The sequence below is a fragment of the Triticum dicoccoides genome, chromosome 3B (assembly GCF_002162155.2).
Source record: "Triticum dicoccoides isolate Atlit2015 ecotype Zavitan chromosome 3B, WEW_v2.0, whole genome shotgun sequence".
NCBI classification, from domain to species: Eukaryota; Viridiplantae; Streptophyta; class Magnoliopsida; order Poales; family Poaceae; genus Triticum; species Triticum dicoccoides.
The window spans coordinates 733,327,435-733,351,384 of record NC_041385.1 but is presented as its reverse complement, the minus strand read 5'-3'; the positions used below and the strand labels follow the sequence as shown (position 1 = coordinate 733,351,384).

Here is a 23,950-nt window from a genome sequence, read left to right as displayed (position 1 = left end):
GTTATCGAACCTCTTGAGTGGTTTCACAATGAAATATTCATCTTAGAGGAAGATGAATCTGTGCACTACAGATAAGTGATGTTGGTGCCCAGCTCAGAAGAATGGCTTAAAGCTATGCAATCCAAAATGGAGTCCATGTATGAGAATCAAGTTTGGAACTAGGTTGACCCTCCCGAGGGTGTAAAATTCATACAATGTAAATGGATTTTCAAAAAGAAAAATGAACGTGAATGGTAATACTACTATCTATAAAGTAAGGATAGTTGCGAAAGGGTTTTCATAGGTTGAGGGAGTTGATTATGATAAACCCACTACTGCAGGATGCTGCTAACGCGACACTATAATCAGGGACCCTTTGACGAAACTGTATGCGATGCATTAACCGCAAACAGATGTAAAAAAAGCGTCAAAAAGGTGCAAAATATTTGCGATGGTGGAGACATCAAACATGGTTCAAATTTTAGTTGCCTGTGCGATGTAGGACATACGATTGATCTATACGAACTGTTTGCGATGAGGCAGAATAACAGAAATGGGCAACCATATCAATGTGTGTGCGATATACGTCATACAGTTCGCTCAGATGAACTATTTGCTATTAGGGAATACAACAGAAATGGTTAGCCAGATCAAGATGTGTGTTATATACGACATACAGTTCACTCGGACGAACTGTTTTGATTAGGGAACACAACAGAAATGTTTCAAGTTAACAAGATGAGTGTGATATGCGGCATACAGTTCACATAGATAAACTGTTTGCGATGAGTTAAAAGAACACAAACGATTCGTGTAAATAAGATGTGTGTGATACGCGACAGACAGCCCACTCGGATGAACTGTTTGTGATGAGAAATTATAACACAGATGGTTACTCAGTTAATTCGCGTCCGATTCTATGTGTACAAAAAACTTTAAAAAATGCAAACAAGTTGCTTGCGGTGGCTAGGAGTATCGCACATAATGCGTCTGTGAGTACTCGTTTGCAATGATTAGTAATTTACACTTTTTTATGTTAACACGTGTGTGAATTTGCAATATGAACAATTAATATGCAAATGCCTTCTGGACATCAGTGCTGATCGCCACGTCCAAAACATGGACGTCCTCTACTCTACCGCTCTACATGGCACACGTTTAAACTCAATTAACTGTGTACGATACTAATACTTTCCATAAAAATTTAAGAACTTGGCTAACAACATTTGAGTAATATATATATAATACACTATTCGACAAAAAGAGGATCTTCGTAACACTGTTTTGACAACCATATGATCCATATGTACATACTTAACATAGTAACAACTATCACATTAAAGAGGCCTAGGGCCAACAAGCATATGGTCCATATCTGCATATTTAACATAGTAACAGCTAGCACATTTTAAAAGGTTGAGGGTCAACAACCACAACTATCCGTTGGAAGCAGCTTGATCACGGCGATTCAGCATCTCGTCAATGAAAAGGAAGAACCTTCATGTGCCTTGGTAGAGCATGAGTAGAATAGTGTCTCCAATTTTTCAATATGGATGCATTGCCACGACAAGCGAGAACTTGTTAATTTGAATGGTTCCATTTCTACGGAAAATGCAGTACCTTGCAATCATTTTTGTGTTATTAACAGGCACAAGTGTAATTCGACCACGCCGGGAAATCGATCAAGGAACAACTACATCGGGCAATTTCTGTTGAAATGTAGAATAAAAACCAATTATAACATATCCTTGAAGATATATATAGTTTATGAGCATCAACGTAAAATAAGACTGTGTACCAGCGTTTTGTGCACACAATTGGTCTTGTTCAATGTGTGCACCATAGGTATAATTAATCTCATCCAAAATCCAACGTTCATACGGTGTGCTATCTCTGTTAGATTATCAACAAATTTTATGACATGCTTCAAGTTCTTTCAGTGAAATTTGGTACGCTTAGTAACATACAGATCGTGAACTATTTTCAATCCTGTAAACTCACACGCTTAATGGGTTCTCGTCCTAGTTACTAAATAAATGAGAAATAAGTTAAAAGAGCATCGAAGGAGTTTCAGATAGTTCTGAAAATGTTTCAGATGGTTCTAGAATAGTTTTGGGAATTCTAGAAAGGTACAACATGATTTTCGATAGTCCAGATCTATATACGAAAATATTTGGGGGTCATTGGAATGGGTTCCACAGACATCCAAAAAATCTAGGATTTTATTTTTGGAAGAAAAGTGTGAAGAAATGTCACGAGATGATGACCCCTAGTGGGCCCATGGGGTTCCACATGGGGCGCCATGCTCTATGGTAGGCCCAAGGCTGAATTGGGAAGGGGAAGGAATCCTTCCATCTTCCACTTGGGGGAAGAGGAGAAGGATTCCACCCTCCTTGGTGCACCCCGTCCTCCTTCTCCCGCCTATATATATGTGGGGAGGCGTCCCTCTTGAGAGATCAAATCAAAGGGCTTCTCTCCCGCATAACTCCACGCTCTCCCGGTGGAATTGATCTAAGTGTTTAGGTTCCTAATTAGATGGTCTCTAATCTCGGTCTAATTGGTCTAAGCGAATTAGACTCCTAATTAGATGAGAAGTGCCGCTAGTTTTTCTCTCTCTAGTTTTCTCACAGTTCTTTTTCCTGGACGTCGAAGTTTTGCTGGACTACTACCACTGAACGCGTGGATACGTCGGAGGGGTCGTCTACTTCGACTCTTGTCTCAGAGAACTCTTCTCGCGGCTGGGAGGTGTAACCCAACCGTGGGAATCGTCGGGATCATTGAGCTGCACGGACTCATCACTGCTTCCGCTACTCTACACCGCAGGTTTGTTTGATCATTACCGCCATCTTCATCCTGGGTGTGAACGCGTAGCATAATTTTTTTTGTTGCGTTCCATGTTCCCCTACACGAACTACTGGAGAAGATCGAGGCACCAACCCTTACTCAAGGTACTGAACTCGGTAATCCAAGCCTTGCGGCCGCACCCTCGCCCATGACATTAGATCTAGCCAAAGGACCGCAGATAACCTCCGCTCGAGCGCTGGTTTCGAACCACCCATGGGATAAAGTTACGCTTCACCGAACCAAGCCAGGAGCCCGGATCTGATGACACACTAGGTTGGCCAAGTCATCCTGGCCCCGCAAGGGGAGCTGGAGCTAATGTCAGCTCAACCTCGGAAAAACCCTCTCGGGAAACTGGCGGATCGAAATCAGATTTTCTCTCCCACCCACCCCCATGTCGAATACCACCCGACACCTCTAGGTCGACGGACACCTCTAGGCTGATCGACATCTGGGACCTAGCCCTAGTCGTGCAAAGGGTGACCAAATCAGTCTGGCAACACACTTTTTGTTTGTAAAAAGCAAAATTCCATATTGCACATATCAGGAGGCCCTAGCGCATACCGTTTTAACGTCCACGATCAAGGGATATACAAAGTTATTTCATGAAAACGCCTTAGAACGTTCAACGAACTTTCCGTCATGGTTGCAAACTACTGCGCATGTTTAAATGCTTGATTAACATTTTTTAAATATAAGTTTCATATTTTTTGGATACATGGTCAACATTTTTTTATACGCACTTAACATTTTTCAAATGCTTGATTAACATTTTTAAATACTTGTTTAACATTTATTTCCAAATGCTTGGATTTCCATAGTTTTAAATACATGTTCAACTTTTTCACACACGTTGAATATTTTTATATACATTTTATTGAAAAAATTCAAATACTTGGTTAACATTTTTTTCAAACTTTTTATGTAATATATTTACTTAGTATATTTGGAAGTATAAACAAAATTAAAAAACAAAAATGAAAATCGTGAAAAACATGAACAAAAAAAAATGAGGTTGTGGCCTCCTGGGCGCCTATGCTGGCCCATCTAGCGCTCGGCTTGACGTGAGCCTTCCCTACGTCTCACTGGAAGCGATACATAAGGGTGCCCGGCATATACTTGCCCCCTAGACCAGTCACTGCTTCTCCGCGCCGGAAGTTGTGGAGGGGTGCTTTTATTTGCCGAAATCATAATTAAGGGGTACCTTTTGCAAAGGTCACTCCCACCTTTCTCGGTTGCGACAAATGGCGCACTACAACATTGATAGTTTGCCCTTTTTCCTAGATTTGTTTATTAAAGAAAGTTATATATTTTAAACCGTGCATCCAAATTGCAAACTGTTTTCACCGATGGATTGTTTGCGTCGAGATCTTTGAAACTTTATCCCATGTTAATAAGTCTTGACGAACTATTTTTTCACGAAAAATCGGAAGAAAAAAATACGAGCCGGAAGCACGATTTTACCCCCTTTTTTCCGATTTCTAAGAGGCACAATTGTGTTGTGCCTCTCACAGAAAAAAGCTGTGCCACCACGTGAAGTAAATCTATGGCTCTCTCGCGGAATAAGAAAACATGTTTTTCTCTCTTTCTGTGGCTCTCGTGGTTCAAGAAAAACACATTTTGTTTTCCTTTTTAGAAGGCAAATCTTTACCTTTTTTCCCTTCTTTCTGAGAGGCAGAGTTGTGCCTTTCGAGGAAGCAAATCTGTGCCTCTCGCGAAAAAACAAAACACGTTTTTTCATCTTTTCCCATAGGCATAATTGTGCCTCTCGCAGAAGCATACATGTGCCTCCACGTGAAGCAAACTCGCAGAAGAAAAAACATGTTTTGCACCCTAATTTTTTGTCCAAAACCTAGAGAAAACCGGGCAAAAATCAAAATGCCAAAAAACCAGAAAAAATCCATCCAAAACCCAAAAACGCGTATAGAAAAATACATAAATGATCTAAGGGAGCAACTAGCACGGGCACGTGGCGGCTGCTAAGAGCACGTCAAGTGGTGCGCTCTCAGTCCACCAAAAGTGAGAGGGACTCCCACAAAGGATACCCCTCAATTAGTTGCTCCCGTTCACTGCTGCAAATAGTCGAGCATTCACATAGGCGAGCTCGAGCGGTCCGCCCATGTAACACGTTTCCCTGCTGCGTGTTTTCTTTCTGGTGTTTTGTTGAAGGTGCTTACTGCAGATATACTGTAGACTAACGTAGCGTCCCGTTTCTAGTCGTCTTTTTTATTTTGAACATTTTTGAAACATGAAATGTATTTTTGTAAAAGTGATTATTTTCTGAAAACACAACAAAAATTTCAATTTCTGAATATTTTTTTAGAAACACAAGCATTTTTTGAAACCCAAAATATTTTTTTGGATTTGTGAACGATTTTTAAAAATGGGAAGATTTTTCCAAATTCTCAAACAATTTTAAAATAAAAGCGAACTTTTTTGATTTGTGAATAAATTTTAAAACAAGAAACAATTTTTGTAATTCTGAATTATTTTTAAAACATAAACAATTTTTGAAAATCCCGAACATTTTGTAAAAAAGCAAGCAATTTGAAGATTTTGAGCATTGATTTGTAATTTTTTAATGTAAAAAATCTAAAAATAAATATAAAGAAAAAGAAAAACATAAATAAGGGAAAACCAGTGATGATAACGACAAAAGCAGAAAATCGGAACCAAAACCCACTTAGTCGCAAGGAATTCTCAAATAAAAATCTAATGCTCCAAAAAAATCTTATGGTTATGTATGGCATTCTTCTTGTATTATAGAAAAGAAAAGGATCCGACTGAGAATGTTTTTTTTTGCAGGCAGAATCTGACTTTTTTTTCTTGCTCAGAAGGCAGAATCTGACTTCAGATATTTGAAAGAGCCAAAGCAGTTTAATGATGTTTTTTCTCTCTTGCTGTGAAGAAAATGAAGAGACGTCGTGTTCATCTGATGAGAGAGAGAGCGCTAATGTGAAGCTCTGCAACGAAATCGCCAATTCTGAGGTCATGACGATAGCCCATTTGAGATCTCGGCACCATGTTTAGTTTTTTCATTAATTGGGAAAAGGTACGGAAATAAACAAACTGTGGATGGATAGCCAAGCTGCCCAAGTAAGCCTGCTTTGTCCAACACGATCTCACGCAGCCATCTCACAGTTGACAAGTAATTTTCAAAAGAGAGTGTGAACTGGTGCGCTCGTCCACGTGAGACGTGTATGATTCAGTTCAAGGGGCAGTTGGCGAAGGCCAGCAACTGCGCAATACTAAATTGCCACTAGTTCATCATTATTGCACGCATCCAAGCTGATTTTCTCCTTCCCAAAATTTTCTATATCCGAAACGGGGCAAGAGATCCAACTGCCTAATGTACTACCACCAAGCTTAACTTCTCCAGTAAGCAGTCAGTACTCAGTTGTATTATTGTCAAGAACAGTAGAAGAAGAAGCAGCTGCTTACATATCAATTGCAGGCCCTTCTCATCGAAAGAACCATTTTTACTGTGCTTGCACAAAGAATGAACAGCTGCACATGTGAATGGAGGAATGCACAGCTGAGTACAAAAATACAACGTTTCTCTCCTAGTGGTGAGTTTCTGGTGGGTAACTTCTGTTGTTTGCGATGATGGTGTCTGCAACAATGCTGCCCTTAGTCGTGGAGAAGATCTGGTCTTGGCGAATTGCACCTTTCTTACAACGGTTTTCTTTTTTAAACGACTGAAATATGGGTACACAAAAAAACCAGCATTTTGTTTTGTATAACTATTAATAGAAAATAACTTGGTGCAATGAATAAGAATGTACGGGGGAAATGCAAACAAGAAAGACCTGTAAATACCTTTTTCCTGATACACTTGGCGAAGCCTTAGCAGCAACAACTTGTTTCATAGGTGCACTGCATGAAAAAAAATAACCAAATGTTACAAGCATAAAACAGTTACCAAGCCTTGTAAGTGTAAATTATCAGGGAGGCCTAATTGAGTTATCAGTGTTCATCAGATAAGTTACCAGACCATAAGAACAAAATTACCAGCGTGTTAGTAGGTGTAAACCTAACTATAGTTTCAGTGCACATGAAAATAGTACACAAAAACAGCAAATAACTACTAAACATAAACAAAAGTAAGAGTCGTAGAAAAAGAATGTGAATACATTTTTACTGGTGCAATCACTGAATCCTTAGCAGCAGCAGCTTGTTTGCCAGGTGCCCTGCAAGGAAAAACAAGGTTAACCAGAAGAAGAAAAAAGGAGATAAGGTGCTAAAAAATATGAGCAAGCTAATTATCAGGATGAAACTACCCAAACTACCATACTCAAACAACTGCATTTACCCTATTATATCAGGCACAACATTGATAAAAAAACGTGGAAAAATCGTTCACCTGCGTGGAGCCTCCTTCCGCATGGTGGATAGTAGGACGGCGATACCAGTTCCCTTTTCAGCCACACATATACCAAGCTCCTAGACCACAACTTTCTTCACAGCTAGATGAGTTTCAGCTGTTGACGGTGCATTTGGTGAAGATGGCCTTTGCGATGGGTTGGGGGGGCACAACTGGTGAAGTTGGACTGAGAGGCACAGTTGGTGAAGCTGGATGGGGGGTGATGGTAGCCTCAGTTTCTTCCACCTCTGGTAAGCCAATTTTTTCAGAAGCTGAGAACCACACCGCTTGACATGAGATTCAGTGGCCGCCTCAGCTTGCGTCTCTGTCAGATCTTGCTGGCTAAGCCCTCCATCACCTGATCCGACTGATGCTGTGTGAGATGTGCTAGTGAGCATGATCTGAGACTCATTAAGGTTCTCATCGACAGTGCGGACAGGCGTGCCTTCAACGTTTGGGTTGTGCTTGAACGAAATATGCCCTAGAGGCAATAATAAAGTTATTATTTATTTCTTTATTTCATGATAAATGTTTATTATTCATGCTAGAATTGTATTAACCGGAAACATAATACATGTGTGAATACATAAACAAACATAATGTCACTAGTATGCCTCTACTTGACTAGCTCGTTTATCAAAGATGGTTATGTTTCCTAGCCATGGACAAAAGAGTTGTCATTTGATTAATGGGACCACATCATTAGGAGAATGATGTGATTGACATGACCCATTCCGTTAGCCTAGCACTTGATCATTTAGTATGTTGCTATTGCTTTCTTCATGACCTATACATGTTCCTGTAACTATGAGAATTATGCAACTCCCGTTTACCGGAGGAACACTTTGGGTACTACCAAACGTCACAACGTAACTGGGTGATTATAAATGAGTACTACAGGTGTCTCCGAAGGTACATGTTGAGTTGACGTATTTCGAGATTAGGTTTTGTCACTCCGATTGTCGGAGAGGTATCTCTGGGCCATCTCGGTAATGCACATCTTTATAAGCCTTGCAAGCAATGTGACCAAATGAGTTGGTTACGGAATGATGCATTACAGAACGAGTAAAGACACTTGCCGGTAACGAGATTGAACTAGGTATTGGATACCGACGATCAAATCTCGGGCAAGTAACATACCGATGACAAAGGGAACAACGTATGTTGTTATGCGGTTTGACCGATAAAGATCTTCGTAGAATATGTAGGAACCAATATGGGCATCCAGGTTCCGCTATTGGTTATTGACCGAGAATAGTTCTAGGTCATGTCTACATAGTTCTCGAACCCGTAGGGTCCGCACGCTTAACGTTACGATAACAGTTATATTATGAGTTTATGAGTTTTGATATACCGAAGGAGTTCAGAGTCCCGGATGAGATCGGGGACATGACGAGGAGTCTCAAAATGGTCGAGACGTAAAGATCGATATATTGGACGACTATATTCGGAGTTCGGAAAGGTTCCGAGTGATTCGGGTATTTTTCGGAGTACCGGAGAGTTACGGGAATTCGCCGGAAGAAGTATTGGGCCTTATTGGGCCATACGGGAAAGAGAGAGGGGCTGCCTAGGGCAGGCCGCACGCCCCCCCAAGGCCTAGTCCGAATTGGACTAGGGGGAGGGGCCGCACCCCCTCCTTCCTTCCCTTCTCTCTTCCCTTTCCTTCTCTCCTACTCCTACTACATGGAAGGTCTCCTAGTTGGACTAGGAAAGGAGGGAGTCCTACTCCCGGTGGGAGTAGGACTCCTCCCTGGCGCGCCCTCCCTTGGCCGGCCGCCCCCTCCCCCTTGCTCCTTTATATACGGGGGCAGGGGGCACCCCATAACACACAAGTTGATCTACGGATCGTTCCTTAGCCGTGTGCGGTGCCCCCCTCCACCATATTCCACCTCGATCATATCGTCGCGGAGTTTAGGCGAAGCCCTGCGCCGGTAGAACATCATCATCGTCACCACGCCGTCGTGCTGACGGAACTCATCCCCGAAGCTTTGCTGGATCGGAGCCCGGGGATCGTCATCGAGCTGAACGTGTGCTGAACTCGGAGGTGCCGTACGTTCGGTGCTTGGATCGGTCGGATCGTGAAGACGTACGACTACATCAACCGCGTTGTCATAACGCTTCCGCTTACAGTCTACGAGGGTACGTGGACGAAAACTCTTCCCTCTCGTTGCTATGCCATCACCATGATCTTGCGTGTGCGTAGGAAATTTTTGAAATTACTATGTTCCCCAAAAGTGGCATCCGAGCCTAGGTTTTATGCGTTGATGTTATATGCACGAGTAGAACACAAGTGAGTTGTGGGCGATATAAGTCATACTGCTTACCAGCATGTCATACTTTGATTCGGCGGTATTGTGAGATGAAGCGGCCCGGACCAACATTACGCGTACGCTTACGCGAGACTGGTTTCACCATTACGAGCACTCGTGCTTAAAGGTGGCTGGCGGGTGTCTGTCTCTCTCACTTTAGCTGAATCGAGTGTGGCTACGCCCGGTCCTTGCGAAGGTTAAAACATCACTAACTTGACGAACTATCGTTGTGGTTTTGATGCGTAGGTAAGAACGGTTCTTGCTAAGCCCGTAGCAGCCACATAAAAGTTGCAACAACAAAGTAGAGGACGTCTAACTTGTTTTTGCAGGGCATGTTGTGATGTTATATGGTCAAGACGTGATGCTATATTTTATTGTATGAGATGATCATATTTTGTAACCGAAGTTATCGGCAACTGGCAGGAGCCATATGGTTGTCGCTTTATTGGATGAAATGCAAAAGCCCTGTAATTGCTTTACTTTATCACTAAGTGGTAGCGATAGTCGTAGAAGCAATAGATGGCGTAACGACAACGATGCTACGATGGAGATCAAGGTGTCGCGCCGGTGATGATGGTGATCACGACGGTGCTTCAAAGATGGAGATCACAAGCACAAGATGATGATGGCCATATCATATCACTTATACTGATTGCATGCGATGTTTATCCTTTATGCTTCTTATCTTGCTTTGATTGACGGTAGCATTTTAAGATGATCTCTCACTAAAATTATCAAGAAGTGTTCTCCCTGAGTATGCACCGTTGCCAAAGTTCGTCGTGCCCAAACACCACGTGATGATCGGGTGTGATAAGCTCTACGTCCATCTACAACGGGTGCAAGCCAGTTTTGCACACGCAGAATACTCAGGTTAAACTTGACGAGCCTAGCATATGCAGATATGGCCTCGGAACACGGAGACCGAAAGGTCGAGCATGAATTATATAGTAGATATGATCAACATAGTGATGTTCACCATTGAAAACTACTCCATCTCACGTGATGATCGGTTATGGTTTAGTTGATTTGGATCACGTGATCACTTAGATGACTCGAGAGATGTCTGTCTAAGTGGGAGTTCTTAAGTAATATGATTAATTGAACTTAAATTTATCATGAACTTAGTCCTGGTAGTATTTTGCAAATTGTGTTATAGATCAATAGCTCGCGTTGTTGCTTCCCTATGTTTTTATATGTGTTCCTAGAGAAAACTATGTTGAAAAATGTTAGTAGCAATGATGCGGACTTGGTCCGTGATCTGAGGTTTATCCTCATTGCTGCACAGAAGAATTATGTCCTTGATGCACCGCTAGGTGACAGACCTATTGCAGGAGCAGATGTAGACGTTATGAACGTTTGGCTAGCTCAATATGATGACTACTTGATAGTTTAGTGCACCATGCTTAACGGCTTAGAATCAGGACTTCAAAGATGTTTTGAACGTCATGGACCATATGAGATGTTCCTGGAATTGAAGTTAATATTTCAAGCAAATACCCGAGTTGAGAGATATGAAGTCTCCAACAAGTTCTTTTGTTAAAAGATGGAGGAGAATCGCTCAACTAGTGAGCATGTGCTCAGATTGTCTGAGTACTTCAATCGCTTGAATCAAGTGGGAGTTAATCTTTCAGATAAGATAGTGATTGACAGAATTCTCTAGTCACCATCACCAAGTTAGTAGAACTTTATGATGAACTGTAGTATGCAAGGGATGACAAAAACGATTCCGAGCTCTTCGTGATGTTGAAATCAACGAAGGTAGAAATCAAGAAAGAGCATCAAGTGTTGATGATTGACAAGACCACTAGTTTCAAGAAAAGGGCAAAGGGAAAGAAAGGGAACTTCAAGTAGAATGACAAGCAAGTTGTCAGTCCCGCGAAGAAGCCCAAAGCTGGACCAAAGCCTGAAACTGAGTGATTATACTGCAAAGGAAATGGTCACTAGAAGCGGAAATGCCTTGAATATTTGGTGGATAAGAAGGATGGCAAAGTGAACAAGGGTATATTTGATATACATGTTATTGATGTGTACCTTACTAGTGTTTATAGTAACCCCTGAGTATTTGATACTTGTTCGGTTGCTAAGATTAGTAACTCGAAACATGAGTTACAGAATAAACAGAAACTAGTTGAGGGTGATGTGACGATGTGTGTTGGAAGTGGTTCCAAGATTGATATGATCATCATCGCACACTCCCTCTACTTTCGGGATTAGTGTTGAACCTAAATAAATATTATTTGGTGTTTGCGTTGAGCATGAATATGATTTGATCATGTTTATTGCAATATGGTTATTCATTTAAAGTCAGAGAATAATTGTTGTTCTGTTTACATGAATAAGACATTCGATGGTCATACACCCAATGAACATAGTTTGTTGGATCTCGATCATAGTGATACACATATTCATAATATTGATGCCAAAAGATGAAAAGTTAATAATGATAGTGCAACTTATTTGTGGCACTGCCGTTTGGGTCATATCGGTGTAAAGCGCATGAAGAAACTCCATAAAGATGGATTTTCAGAATCACTTGGTTATGAATCATTTGATGCTTGCGAACCGTGCCTTTTGGGCAAGATGACTAAAAACTCCGTTCTCCGGAACAATGGAACAAGCTACTGACTTATTGGAAATAATACATACCGATGTATGCGATTCAATGAGTGTTGATGCTCGTGGCAGGTATCGTTATTTTCTGACCTTCACAAAATGATTTGAGCAGATATGGGTATATCTACTTGATGAAACATAAGTCTGAAATAATTGAAAGGTTCAAAGAATTTCAAAGTGAAGTGGAAAAATCATCGTAACAAGAAAATAAAGTTTCTACGATCTGATCGCGGAGACGAATATTTGAGTTACGAGTTTGGTCTTCAGTTAAAACAATGTGGAATAGTTTCACAGCTCACGCCACCTGGAACACCACAACATTATGGTGTGTCCGAACGTCGTAACCGCACTTTGTTGGATAAGGTGCGATCTATGATGTCTCTTATTGATTTTACCACTATCATTTTGGGGTTGTGCATTAGAGACAGCTGCATTCACGTTTAAAAGGGCACCATCTAAATCCGTTGAGATGACACCGTATGAACTATGGTTCAGCAGTAAACCTAAGCTGTCATTTCTTAAAGTTTGGAGTTGCGATGCTTATATGAAAAAAGTTTCAACCTGATAAGCTCAAACCCAAATCGGAGAAGTGCGTCTTCATAGAATACCCAAAGTTAACTATTGGGTACACCTTCTATCACAGATCGGAAGGCAAGTTATTCATTGCTAAGAATGGATCCTTTCTAGAGAAGGAGTTTCTCTCGAAAGAAGTGAGTGGGAGGAAAGTAGAACTTGATGAGGTAACTGTACCTGCTCCCTTATTGGAAAGTAGTTCATCACAGAAATCTGTTCCTATGACTACTACACCAATTAGTGAGGAAGTTAATGATGATGATCATGAAGCTTCAAATTAAGTTACTACAGAACCTTGTAGGTCTTCCAGAGTAAGATCCGCACCAGAGTGGTACGGTAATCCTGTTCTGGAAGTCATGTTACTAGACCATGATGAACCTACGAACTATGAGGAAGCGATGATCAGCCCAGATTCCACGAAATGGCTTGAGGCCATAAAATCTGAGATATGATCCATGTATGAGAACAAAGTATGGACTTTGATTGACTTGCTCGATGATCAGCAAGCCATGTTAAATAAATGGATCTTCAAGAGGAAGACGGACATTGATAGTAGTGTTACTATCTACTAAGCTCGACTTGTTGCAAAATGTTTTCAACAAGTTCAAGGTGTTGAATACGATGAGATTTTCTCACTCGTATCGAAGCTTAAGTCTGTCTGAATCATGTTAGCAATTGCCACATTTTATGAAATCTGGCAAATGGATGTCAAAACTGCATTCCTTAATGGATTTATTAAAGAAGAGTTGTATATGATGCAACCAGAAAGTTTTTGTCAATCCTAAAGATGCTAACGAAGTGTGCAAGCTCCAGCAATCCATCAATGGACTGGTGCAAGCATCTCAGAGTTGGAATATACGCTTTGATCAAAGCATATGGTTTTATACAGACTTTTGAAGAAGCCTGTATTTACAAGAAAGTGAGTGGGAGCTCTGTAGCATTTCTAATATTATATGTGGATGACATATTGTTAATTGGAAATGATATGGAAATTCTGGATAGCATGAAAGGATACTTGAATAAGAGTTTTTCAAAGCAATACCTCGGTGAAGCTGCTTACACATTGAGCATCAAGATCTATATAGATAGATCAAGACGCTTGATAAGATTTTTCAATGAGTACATACCTTGATAAATTTTTGAAATAGTTCAAAATGGAACAGTCAAAGAAGGAGTTCTTGCCTGTGTTACAAGGTGTGAAGTTGAGTAAGACTCAAGACCCAACCATTGCAGAAAATAGAAAGAGAATGAAAAGTCATTCCCTATGTCTCAGTCATAGGTTCTATAAAGTATGCTATGCTGTGAACCAGACCTATTGTATACCTTGCTCTGTGTTTGGCAAAGGAATACAATTTTGATCTAATAAGTAGATCACTAGACATGGGTCAAGAATATCCTTAGTGAGGACTAAGGAGAAGTTTCTCGATTATGGAGGTGATAAAAGAGCCCGTCGTAAAAGTTACAACGATGCAAGCTTTTACACCAATCCAGATGACTCTAAGTCTCAATTTGGATACATATTGAAAGTGGGAGCAATTAGCTAGAGTAGCTCCGTGCAGAGCATTGTGGACATAGAATATTTGCGAAATACATACGGCTCTGAATATGACAGACCCGTTGACTAAGCTTCTCTCACGAGCAAAACATGATCATACCTTAGTACTCTTTTGGGTGTTAATCACATAGCGATGTGAACTAGATTATTGACTCTAGTAAACCCTTTGGGTGTTAATCACATAGCGATGTGAACTAGATTATTGACTCTAGTAAACCCTTTGGGTGTTGATCACATAATGATGTGAACTATGGGTATTAATCACATGCAGATGTGAATATTGGTGTTAAATCACATAGCGATGTGAACTAGATTATTGACTCTAGTGCAAGTGGGAGACTGAAGGAAATATGCCCTAGAGGCAATAATAAAGTTATTATTTATTTCCTTATTTCATGATAAATGTTTATTATTCATGCTAGAATTGTATTAACCGGAAACATAATACATATGTGAATACATAGACAAACATAGTGTCACTAGTATGCCTCTACTTGACTAGCTCGTTTATCAAAGATGGTTATGTTTCCTAGCCATGGACAAAAGAGTTGTCATTTGATTAATGGGATCACATCATTAGGAGAATGATGTGATTGACATGACCCATTCCGTTAGCCTAACACTTGATCATTTAGTATGTTGCTATTGCTTTCTTCATGACTTATACATGTTCCTGTAACTATGAGAATTATGCAACCCCCGTTTACCGGAGGAACACTTTGGATACTACCAAACGTCACAACGTAACTGGGTGATTATAAAGGAGTACTAGAGGTGTCTCCGAAGGTACATGTTGAGTTGGCGTATTTCGAGATTAGGTTTTGTCACTCTGATTGTCGGAGAGGTATCTCTGGGCCATCTCGGTAATGCACATCTTTATAAGCCTTGCAAGCAATGTGACCAAATGAGTTGGTTACGGAATGATGCATTACGGAACGAGTAAAGAGACTTGCCAGTAACGAGATTGAACTAGGTATTGGATATCGACGATCAAATCTCGGGCAAGTAACATACCGATGACAAAGGGAACAACGTATGTTGTTATGCGGTTTGACCGATAAAGATCTTCGTAGAATATGTAGGAACCAATATGGCATCCAGGTTCCGCTATTGGTTATTGACCGAGAATAGTTCTAGGTCATGTCTACATAGTTCTCGAACCCGTAGGGTCCGCACGCTTAACGTTACGATGACAGTTATATTATGAGTTTATGAGTTTTGATATACCGAAGGAGTTCGGAGTCCCGGATGAGATCGGGGACATGACGAGGAGTCTCAAAATGGTCGAGACGTAAAGATCGATATATTGGACGACTATATTCGGAGTTCGGAAAGGTTCCGAGTGATTCGGGTATTTTTCGGAGTACCGGAGAGTTACGGGAATTCACCGGGAGAAGTATTGGGCCTTATTGGGCCATACGGGAAAGAGAGAGGGGCTGCCTAGGGCAGGCCGCGCGCCCCCCCAAGGCCTAGTCCGAATTGGACTAGGGGGAGGGGCCGCACCCCCTCCTTCCTTCCCTTCTCTCTTCCCTTTCCTTCTCTCCTACTCCTACTACATGGAAGGTCTCCTAGTTGGACTAGGAAAGGAGGGAGTCCTACTCCCGGTGGGAGTAGGACTCCTCCCTGGCGCGCCCTCCCTTGGCCGGCCGCCCCCTCCCCCTTGCTCCTTTATATACCGGGGCAGGGGGGCACCACATAACACACAAGTTGATCTACGGATCGTTCCTTAGTCGTGTGCGGTGCCCCCCTCCATCATATTTCACCTCGGTCATATCGTCGTGGAGTTTAGGCGAAGCCCTGCGCCGGTAGAACATCATCATCGTCACCACGCCGTCGTGCTGACGGAACTCATCCCCGAAGCTTTGCTGGATCGGAGCCCGGGGATCGTCATCGAGCTGAACGTGTGCTGAACTCGGAGGTGCCGTACGTTCGGTGCTTGGATCGGTCGGATCATGAAGACGTATGACTACATCAACCGCGTTGTCATAACGCTTCCGCTTACGGTCTACGAGGGTACGTGGACGAACACTCTTCCCTCTTGTTGCTATGCCATCATCATGATCTTGCGTGTGCGTAGGAAAATTTTGAAATTACTACGTTCCCCAACAGTGCTCTCATGAGCTTTGATAGTTGCATCATCCAGATGTGTGGTGTCATCATCAGCTGGCCCGCTGCCCATAGCTACATCCGTGATACCACTGCGTGAAGCAACGAAAGGATCCTTACTGCGACGACGGACAACTCGATAATCCATACCATCATCATCATCATCGGAGTCAGCATCAGAATCAGCGTGATTGCCTCTGTGGTTCTCGTCATCACTATTAGAATCATCAGCAATGTTCTTTCCAGGGCTTTCTGGCCGCCTACCTTGCGATGAGCGCGTGGTCCTTGCCGTCATACGAGCAGCGGAAGAAAGAACATTCAATCCAGCGTCTAGCTAACGGGAGGCATCTGAATGGCCCTCATCATCCAAAGCGGTGGATGATTGCACAAGATCGCCTATTATGCCGGCCATGGCAGACGTGAATCGAGCAACTATTTGAGTATATTTGGCAAATTTCTGCTCAATAGAATAATGCAAAAAAATAAAAATAAGTGATCACCAAAATGCAACAAAAGTTATCAGGAGTTCACAAAAAGCACACACATGAACAATACCCAACAAATGTATGGTGTCGTTGCAATAAACACATGAATGTATTCATGATTTAACAAACATTCAGTCACATGAAAATGAAGAACAATATACGAGAAAGCTAAAATAGCACAATTAGATATCAGCAAAAACTTAAGTTATCAAAGGCTTTACAAAAAGAATCATCACAGGAATGCAACCAAGTTATCAAGATATGTGAGAACATATGTTGCCATAAAAAAACATGATGGCATGAGTTTCACATCACGAAGTTATCAAGGCATTACAATAAGAATTATCACAAGGTTGCAACAAAATTATTATCCTTTATAGAGCATATGTCACATTGAAAACAAAGAACAATATCTGATGGCATTAGTAAAGAGTGTCAAGTTGACATCAAAAGAGAGTTACCACATTGAGTGCAACAAATAAGTTATTAGCCTATGAAAAAACATAGAATAGCAAAAAAACAAAAACGAGGTTACATGCACACCTCCTGACTACAGCTTGGGGCAGCATGAACACACATAAACTTATCAAGACCTTCCAGACCACCAAACAGACAGAAATTCATGCCAAACTCAGGCTTCAACTGGAAAAAAATGTAGTCACAAGTCAGATAAGTAGCAACAAAAAATCAATGAAAATAAAATGCAGTTGCAAGCAGTGTGGGAACTAAAGACATAGATATAGATTACCAGTAGTTTCCTGAAAGAAACTTTGTTAGCTTGAACATCCTTATTGAGGACAAGAGTTATCAGCTTCTTCGTCCAGACATTGATAGGAAAAGGACCATCAGGCAATACGATGCCGAGTACAGAAAGATCAACCGCATGAATGTACAATAGATGATAACAAAAATACAAGTGTCATGGTAAACACGAACAAAATCAGAGACAAATGACAAAAAAGAAGGTAAGGGGAAAACACCATCACTTACATTGTAGAAGAGAAGGAAACCCCTGGTAGGCTTGCGTTTTAGCAGCGCCTTGTGTAATTCATCAGCAATGAATTTGGACCAATTGAAATTTTAATACCATTGATGTCACGCTGCAAGTTGAAAACAAAGAAATTGAAGTTCACCGAATGGAACACAAAAAATATGAAAGTTACCGCAGTGACATACAGTAAAGTTATCAGGCACACAAGAAAGAAATGATAGAATTACATAACCACTTAGCAGCACATCATACCATCTAGGGCTGACTTTGTTGGAGGTGGTTGGGGCAATGACTGTATTCCCAACAAGCAAAAACCATATATGCTTGAAAGTATCATCAGCATTTACAGAACCCTTTATGAGATCAACAATATCAGTCATTTTAGGGGCATATCCAAGTTCGCCGAACAACTCAAGCCCTAACTCAATATCAGCTTCAGTAGGGAGGTTGTAAGGGACATCCTCCCCTCCACGCGGCACGCCCATAACGCGATGCACATATTCCTCATTAACCGAAACCTGCCCCGCCCCGGTACGACCACCTCACGGGAATCGGGATTGTAAAGATCAGCAAACCACACACTAAGATTGTTGAAGAGATGGTCACACAGGATATTCTGAAGGCTTGTGAAGTTCATCTCATCAATGGAAACCTTCCTGTCATTATTCATGTCTTTGCATGCTAAAAGAAACCAACTGGATGAGGCTCTGTTCCGCGGAGGAGGGCGTTTCGCCTTTTTTTGAAGGAACCTCATCAATTCCATCACCATCTCCTTTGCGCTTCCTCGGCATTGTGTCCTTGTCACGTAGGAACGAAAAGAAAGCGAATGAAACCAATTAGATGACTTATGAAAAACTGATATCACAATTAATATCAACATTTGTAAACTGGTGTTTGACAAAGCAATAATACAGCTGATAAACTTATCATTGTGGTTCATGGTGACACAAAAAAATATTATCATGACCATAATAAATAAATCAAGCAAAATGCACTTGGTTTACAGGAAAAAAATCTGGTTAAAAAACAAAGATGGTGCCACACCTGCTAAACTATAGCAAAACAAAGTATATTAAAGCATGTGCAACTGATAACCGAGGCACAATTATAATGGTAAGTGAGAAAGGCGGCATCAATTTGATGATGTACATCCAATTTACCCTTGATAAAATTAGCATTGACACATAGTCATTAATAATCACAAAAATGATGCCGGTAAGCACTCACAAAACTACCAGACCATTGAATAAGAAATGAGCATTGTGTTGCATGTAGTTAGACTAGAAAAATACTGGTAAGTACGGTAACATGATAATGGTAACTGCTTGCACATCATCATTGGGGATATCCAAAAAGAAAAGCACAAAGCGTACGCGATTGCACCGCTCAAAATTATCGACCAACAGGACATTTAGGCACATAAACAGCACCAGTCATAAAAATAGCAGTGTTTTAGCACCTGGTAATTTGAGTGCCTTGTCATTAGTAAGTGCAATACCATCATCGTGATAATTTAGACATAACAAACAACACCGATAATAGCAGTGTTTCAGCATCTGATAATTTGAGTGCAATGTCATTGGCAAGTTCAATACCTTCATCATGATAATTAAATAGAACAAACAACACCGGTAATTCAAAGCATTGTAAACATGGTAATTAGAGCATCGCAAGCCTAATCAATAGACAGAACACATCAAACAAATCCGACATAACAACATTTTGGGAATGAACTTAGGGTTACTGTTCAAATCAACATCCACTAATGCACATCCTAAAATCCATAAATACCAAACACTATTGCATGTCCTAAAAATCAACATGCACAACACTAACGGAAGAAAAAAAAAGGGTGAGAAAATCCATAGTAGAACCGACCACGCTTATCCACCATGAAAACCTATCGACACCAACCAGCCGACCGATTACGCACAAAATTGAACCAAATTTCACAGCCATCTTCAACTGAAACTAGAAGGCGACCTAATCTAACCTAATTGGAACAACAACCGACCGGATTCGGATGGTCCGAGCACCAAAAATCAACGGCGGAACATGCCGGCGGAGCAACAGGAAAACAGAGGGGGTGGGCAATGCGTTCCTCACCGCCGATTCAGAATCTAGAAGCCGGCCTAAACTAACCTAATTCGACCTAATGGGAACAAAAACCGGCCGGTTTCGGAGGCTCCGTACACCAAAAATCAACGGCGGAACGGTGGGAACACACCGGGGAAGCAAAACAGGAAGACAAAGGGGGTGGGGAAATGCGTTCCTCACCGCAGATTCAGACGCCGTCCACCGGGAACCGGACCACGCCACCACCAGCAACCGTCGCAGACGAGGGAGAGGGGAGCGAGAGCAGAATCGAATGCACACCACAGCGTGAGAGGGGGGGGGGTAAGAAGTAATGCGGGCGAAGGGGAAGACGGGCGAGTGGAGAACGTGGGCATTGGGCGAGAGGGATGGTTCCGGCGGGGCCCGCTTGTCATCGACACCCAAACACTGTAACGGCTATTGCCACGGGCGCTTCGGTCGAAACGGACTACGTGCATCGTTGGATTCCAATTGAACGGCAACGCGATCGTGCGGATATGTTACAAACCACTAGTCGGTAGGATTAGCTTTTGCGAAAAAGAAAAGGATCTGACTAAGAATGTTTCTTTTTGCAGGCAAAATCTGATTTTTTTTTCTTGCTCAGAAGGCAGAATCTGACTTCAGATATTTGAAAGAGCCAAAGCAGTTTGATGATGTTTTCTCTCTCTTGCTATGAAGAAAATGAAGAGATGCCGTGTTCATCCGATGAGAGAGAGCGCTAATGTGAAGCTCCGTGACGAAATCGCAAATTCTGAGGTCATGACGATAGCCCATTTGAGATCTCGGCATTATGTTTAGTTTTTTTATTAATTGGGAAAAAGGTAAATAAACCAACTGTGGATGGATAGCCAAGCTGCCCAAGTAACCCTGCTTTGTCCAACATGATCTCACGCAGCCATCCCACAGTTGACAAGTAATTTTCAAAAGAGAGTGTGAACTGGCGCGCTCGTCCACGTGAGACGTGTATGATTCAGTTCAAGGGGCGCAATACTAAATTGCCACTAGTTCAACATTATTGCACGCATCCAAGCTGATATTCTCCTTCCCAAAAAAATTTATATCCGAAACGGGGCAAGAGATCCAACTGCCTAATGTACTACCACCAAGCTTAAATTCTTCAGTAAGCAGTCAGTACTCAGTTGTATTATTGTCAAGAACAGTAGAAGAAGCAGCAGCTGCTTACATATGAATTGCAGGCCCGTCTCATGCGAAAGAGCCATTTTTACTGTGCTTGCACAAAGAATGAACAGCTGCACATGTGAATGAATGGAGGAATGCGCAGCTGAGTACAAAAATACAACGTTTCACTCCCAGTGGTGAGTTTCTGGTGTCATGTATTATACACATGGAGCGACAGTTCCACCGAGTACCGCTGAAGAGCACGGCACACTGGCCATCTCCCCATCGAAACCAACTAGACCATGAAGGTCCCTGATTGAGCATTAGATCCAACTAGTACCGAAGAGCGCCGCACATTGGTCATTTCCCTATCGAAGCCAACTAGATCAAGAGAGTTTCTGAATTCTGACGGCATACACACACATGGAGCAAGAGCTGAAGAATATAGCACATTCGCCGTCTCCCTGTCAAAGCCAGGAGGCGGACTCTGACTTCTCACATCACATGACATGAGAAGGGCACCGCGCGCACGTTGCACCGTCTGTGCATATACTGTGACCATGTAGAAACGGTCCGATTGGGCAGTGTCCCGGTTTGAATATATCAACCTCCCAGACCCAGCTAACACCAGATTCAGAGTTAATTAAGTAGGTAGACACAGCATGAGCTGCTAAGCAGTTTCCCTCCCCTTCTCGCCCTCCTCCTGATTATTTATTTTCCCTGTCCCTGCCGACGATCAGTTCTCCCGGACGGCACTCCGCTTTTCGTCATCATCCCGAGTCTTCTCTCTGCTCCTGCCGGCGATTCTCGTGCAGACACACACGCATCGCATACATGATGGGGATCCAGCCCAACCTGCTGAACCAGCTCGTGTCGCTCCTCCTCGGGGCGTCCGTCGCCGGGGTGCTCATCTTCTTCATGTCCTCGGACGGGATCGGGGCCGGGCCGTCCTCGGCCGGCATATCCAGCTGGGTCAATGGAACCATGGCGGCGCCGGTTGCTCCTGCCCAGGAGCAGGAGGCTAACCACACGAGCGCAAGCAAGGTCGACGGCGTTGCCTCCCCTCAGGAGGCCAGCCACAACACTAGCCAGGTTTCCAAAGCTTGCGATTCTTGCTAAGTTAGTTATCTGTACTTTTCCTTTAGCATCTCTGATGTTTAATTTGGTCCGGCAGGCGGCGGAGGACGAGCTGGAGCGGCTGCTGCGGACGGTGGCGGACGAGCACAAAACGGTGATCATGACGTCGGTGAACGAGGCGTGGGCGGCCGAGGGCTCGCTGCTGGACCTCTTGCTCGAGAGCTTCCGCGCCGGGGAGCGGATCGCGCACTTCGTGGATCACCTCCTCGTCGTGGCCCTCGACGCCGGGGCGCTGGAGCGGTGCCGGGCCGTGCACCCGCACTGCTACCTCCTGCCGCCCCTGGTCGGCGGCAAGGACCTCTCGGACGAGAAGGTGTTCATGAGCAAGGACTACCTGGACCTGGTGTGGAGCAAGGTCCGGCTGCAGCAGAGGATCCTCGAGCTCGGCTACAACTTCCTCTTCACGGTACGTAGTATTCGTCGCCGGAGCAGGTGGCACAGTTTGCCACTTTGCCTAAACAAAAAAGACAAATCAAAAAATGGATGCCAAGAACCAGTCCAATGTGACCACATTTTTGCATAAACACCCCTCTCACACTTGCTAACAAAAAACTTGAGGCTTATTAGCTTAGCATTTCGTACCTCTCAAATATGTGGGGTACACATCCTACCAAAATACAACATGTGTGGTGGAATTTTTTTTAAAAAATAGGCCGTACGTGTAAGTTTGTGAGAAATCTCTAAGATATTTTATTCTTTTTATTAGATTAGATACACAGATTATATATGCCTTTTAGATTTATGTAAGTATTCTCAAACTTTCTGTATATCCTCCATTATATTATCGCACCCCTAAAACTTTTGTTGCATTTCAACCTGATGATGTAGGATGTGGACATCATGTGGTTCCGCAACCCATTCGAGCGGATGTCGGTGGCGGCACACATGGTGACCTCGTCGGACTTCTACTTCGGGGACCCGTACAGCCCCGTGAACGCCCCGAACACGGGGTTCCTGTACGTGAGGTCGAGCGCGCTCATGGTGGGCGTCTTCGAGGCGTGGCGGGCGGCGAGGCTGTCCTTCCCGGGGAAGCACGAGCAGCAGGTGTTCAACGAGATCAAGTTCGAGCTGGTCGACAAGCGCGGGCTCCGGGTGCAGTTCCTCGACACGGTGCACAACGCCGGGTTCTGCAACAACACCCGGGACTTCAACACGCTCTACACCATGCACGCCAACTGCTGCGTCGGCCTCGCCGCCAAGCTCCATGACCTCGGGAACCTGATGAAGGAGTGGCGCGTGTATAGGGGGATGGACGACGCACAGCGCCGGCGCGGCCCCGTGCGGTGGAAGGTCCCTGGGATATGCATCCACTGATGATTGGTTGATAGCGATGCACATGTAGTCGACCATTTCCTTTTGAGATGTACAAATGTGTCTGCAGTTGTGCGTAAGACAAGATCGAGGTTTATGTCGTCAGCTCGTAGTTTGCTCAGAAGGTTTGGGTGTTCATGTCGCATCATGAGAATGCAAACCCACAAATAGTGCATGACATATGATCTTGAAACCCAAGCGAGTGATAGTATGAGATGCCCCCAAGGGGATGATGAGAAGCTAGCCTTCCTCGCGGAGCTCTATGACCTTTGTGACATGATGGCTGGACCCTGGCTCCTTGGTGGCGATTTTAACATGATCATAAGAACAACAGTAACCTCAATCAACTCGTGAGGCAATTGATAATGTCTTGTTGGCGGATGGTTAATGCATATTTTGGATGATACGTACGTGTCATATGTAGGAATGATGGTTGGTGGATATTTTGGATGATATGTTTCGCATGTAAGAATG

General features: G+C 42.9%; 1 protein-coding gene across 1 annotated transcript; it reads left to right on the top strand.

The window, feature by feature from the left end:
- The first annotated feature begins 21,695 nt into the window (after positions 1-21,695).
- LOC119278168 (uncharacterized protein At1g28695-like) lies at positions 21,696-23,621 on the top strand. The gene is made up of 3 exons (XM_037559521.1): positions 21,696-22,120; positions 22,203-22,571; positions 22,994-23,621. Exons 1-3 carry the CDS (start codon positions 21,863-21,865, stop codon positions 23,477-23,479), a joined length of 1,113 nt encoding a protein of 370 aa, XP_037415418.1. The 5' UTR covers positions 21,696-21,862; the 3' UTR covers positions 23,480-23,621.
- The last annotated feature ends 329 nt before the right edge of the window (positions 23,622-23,950 follow it).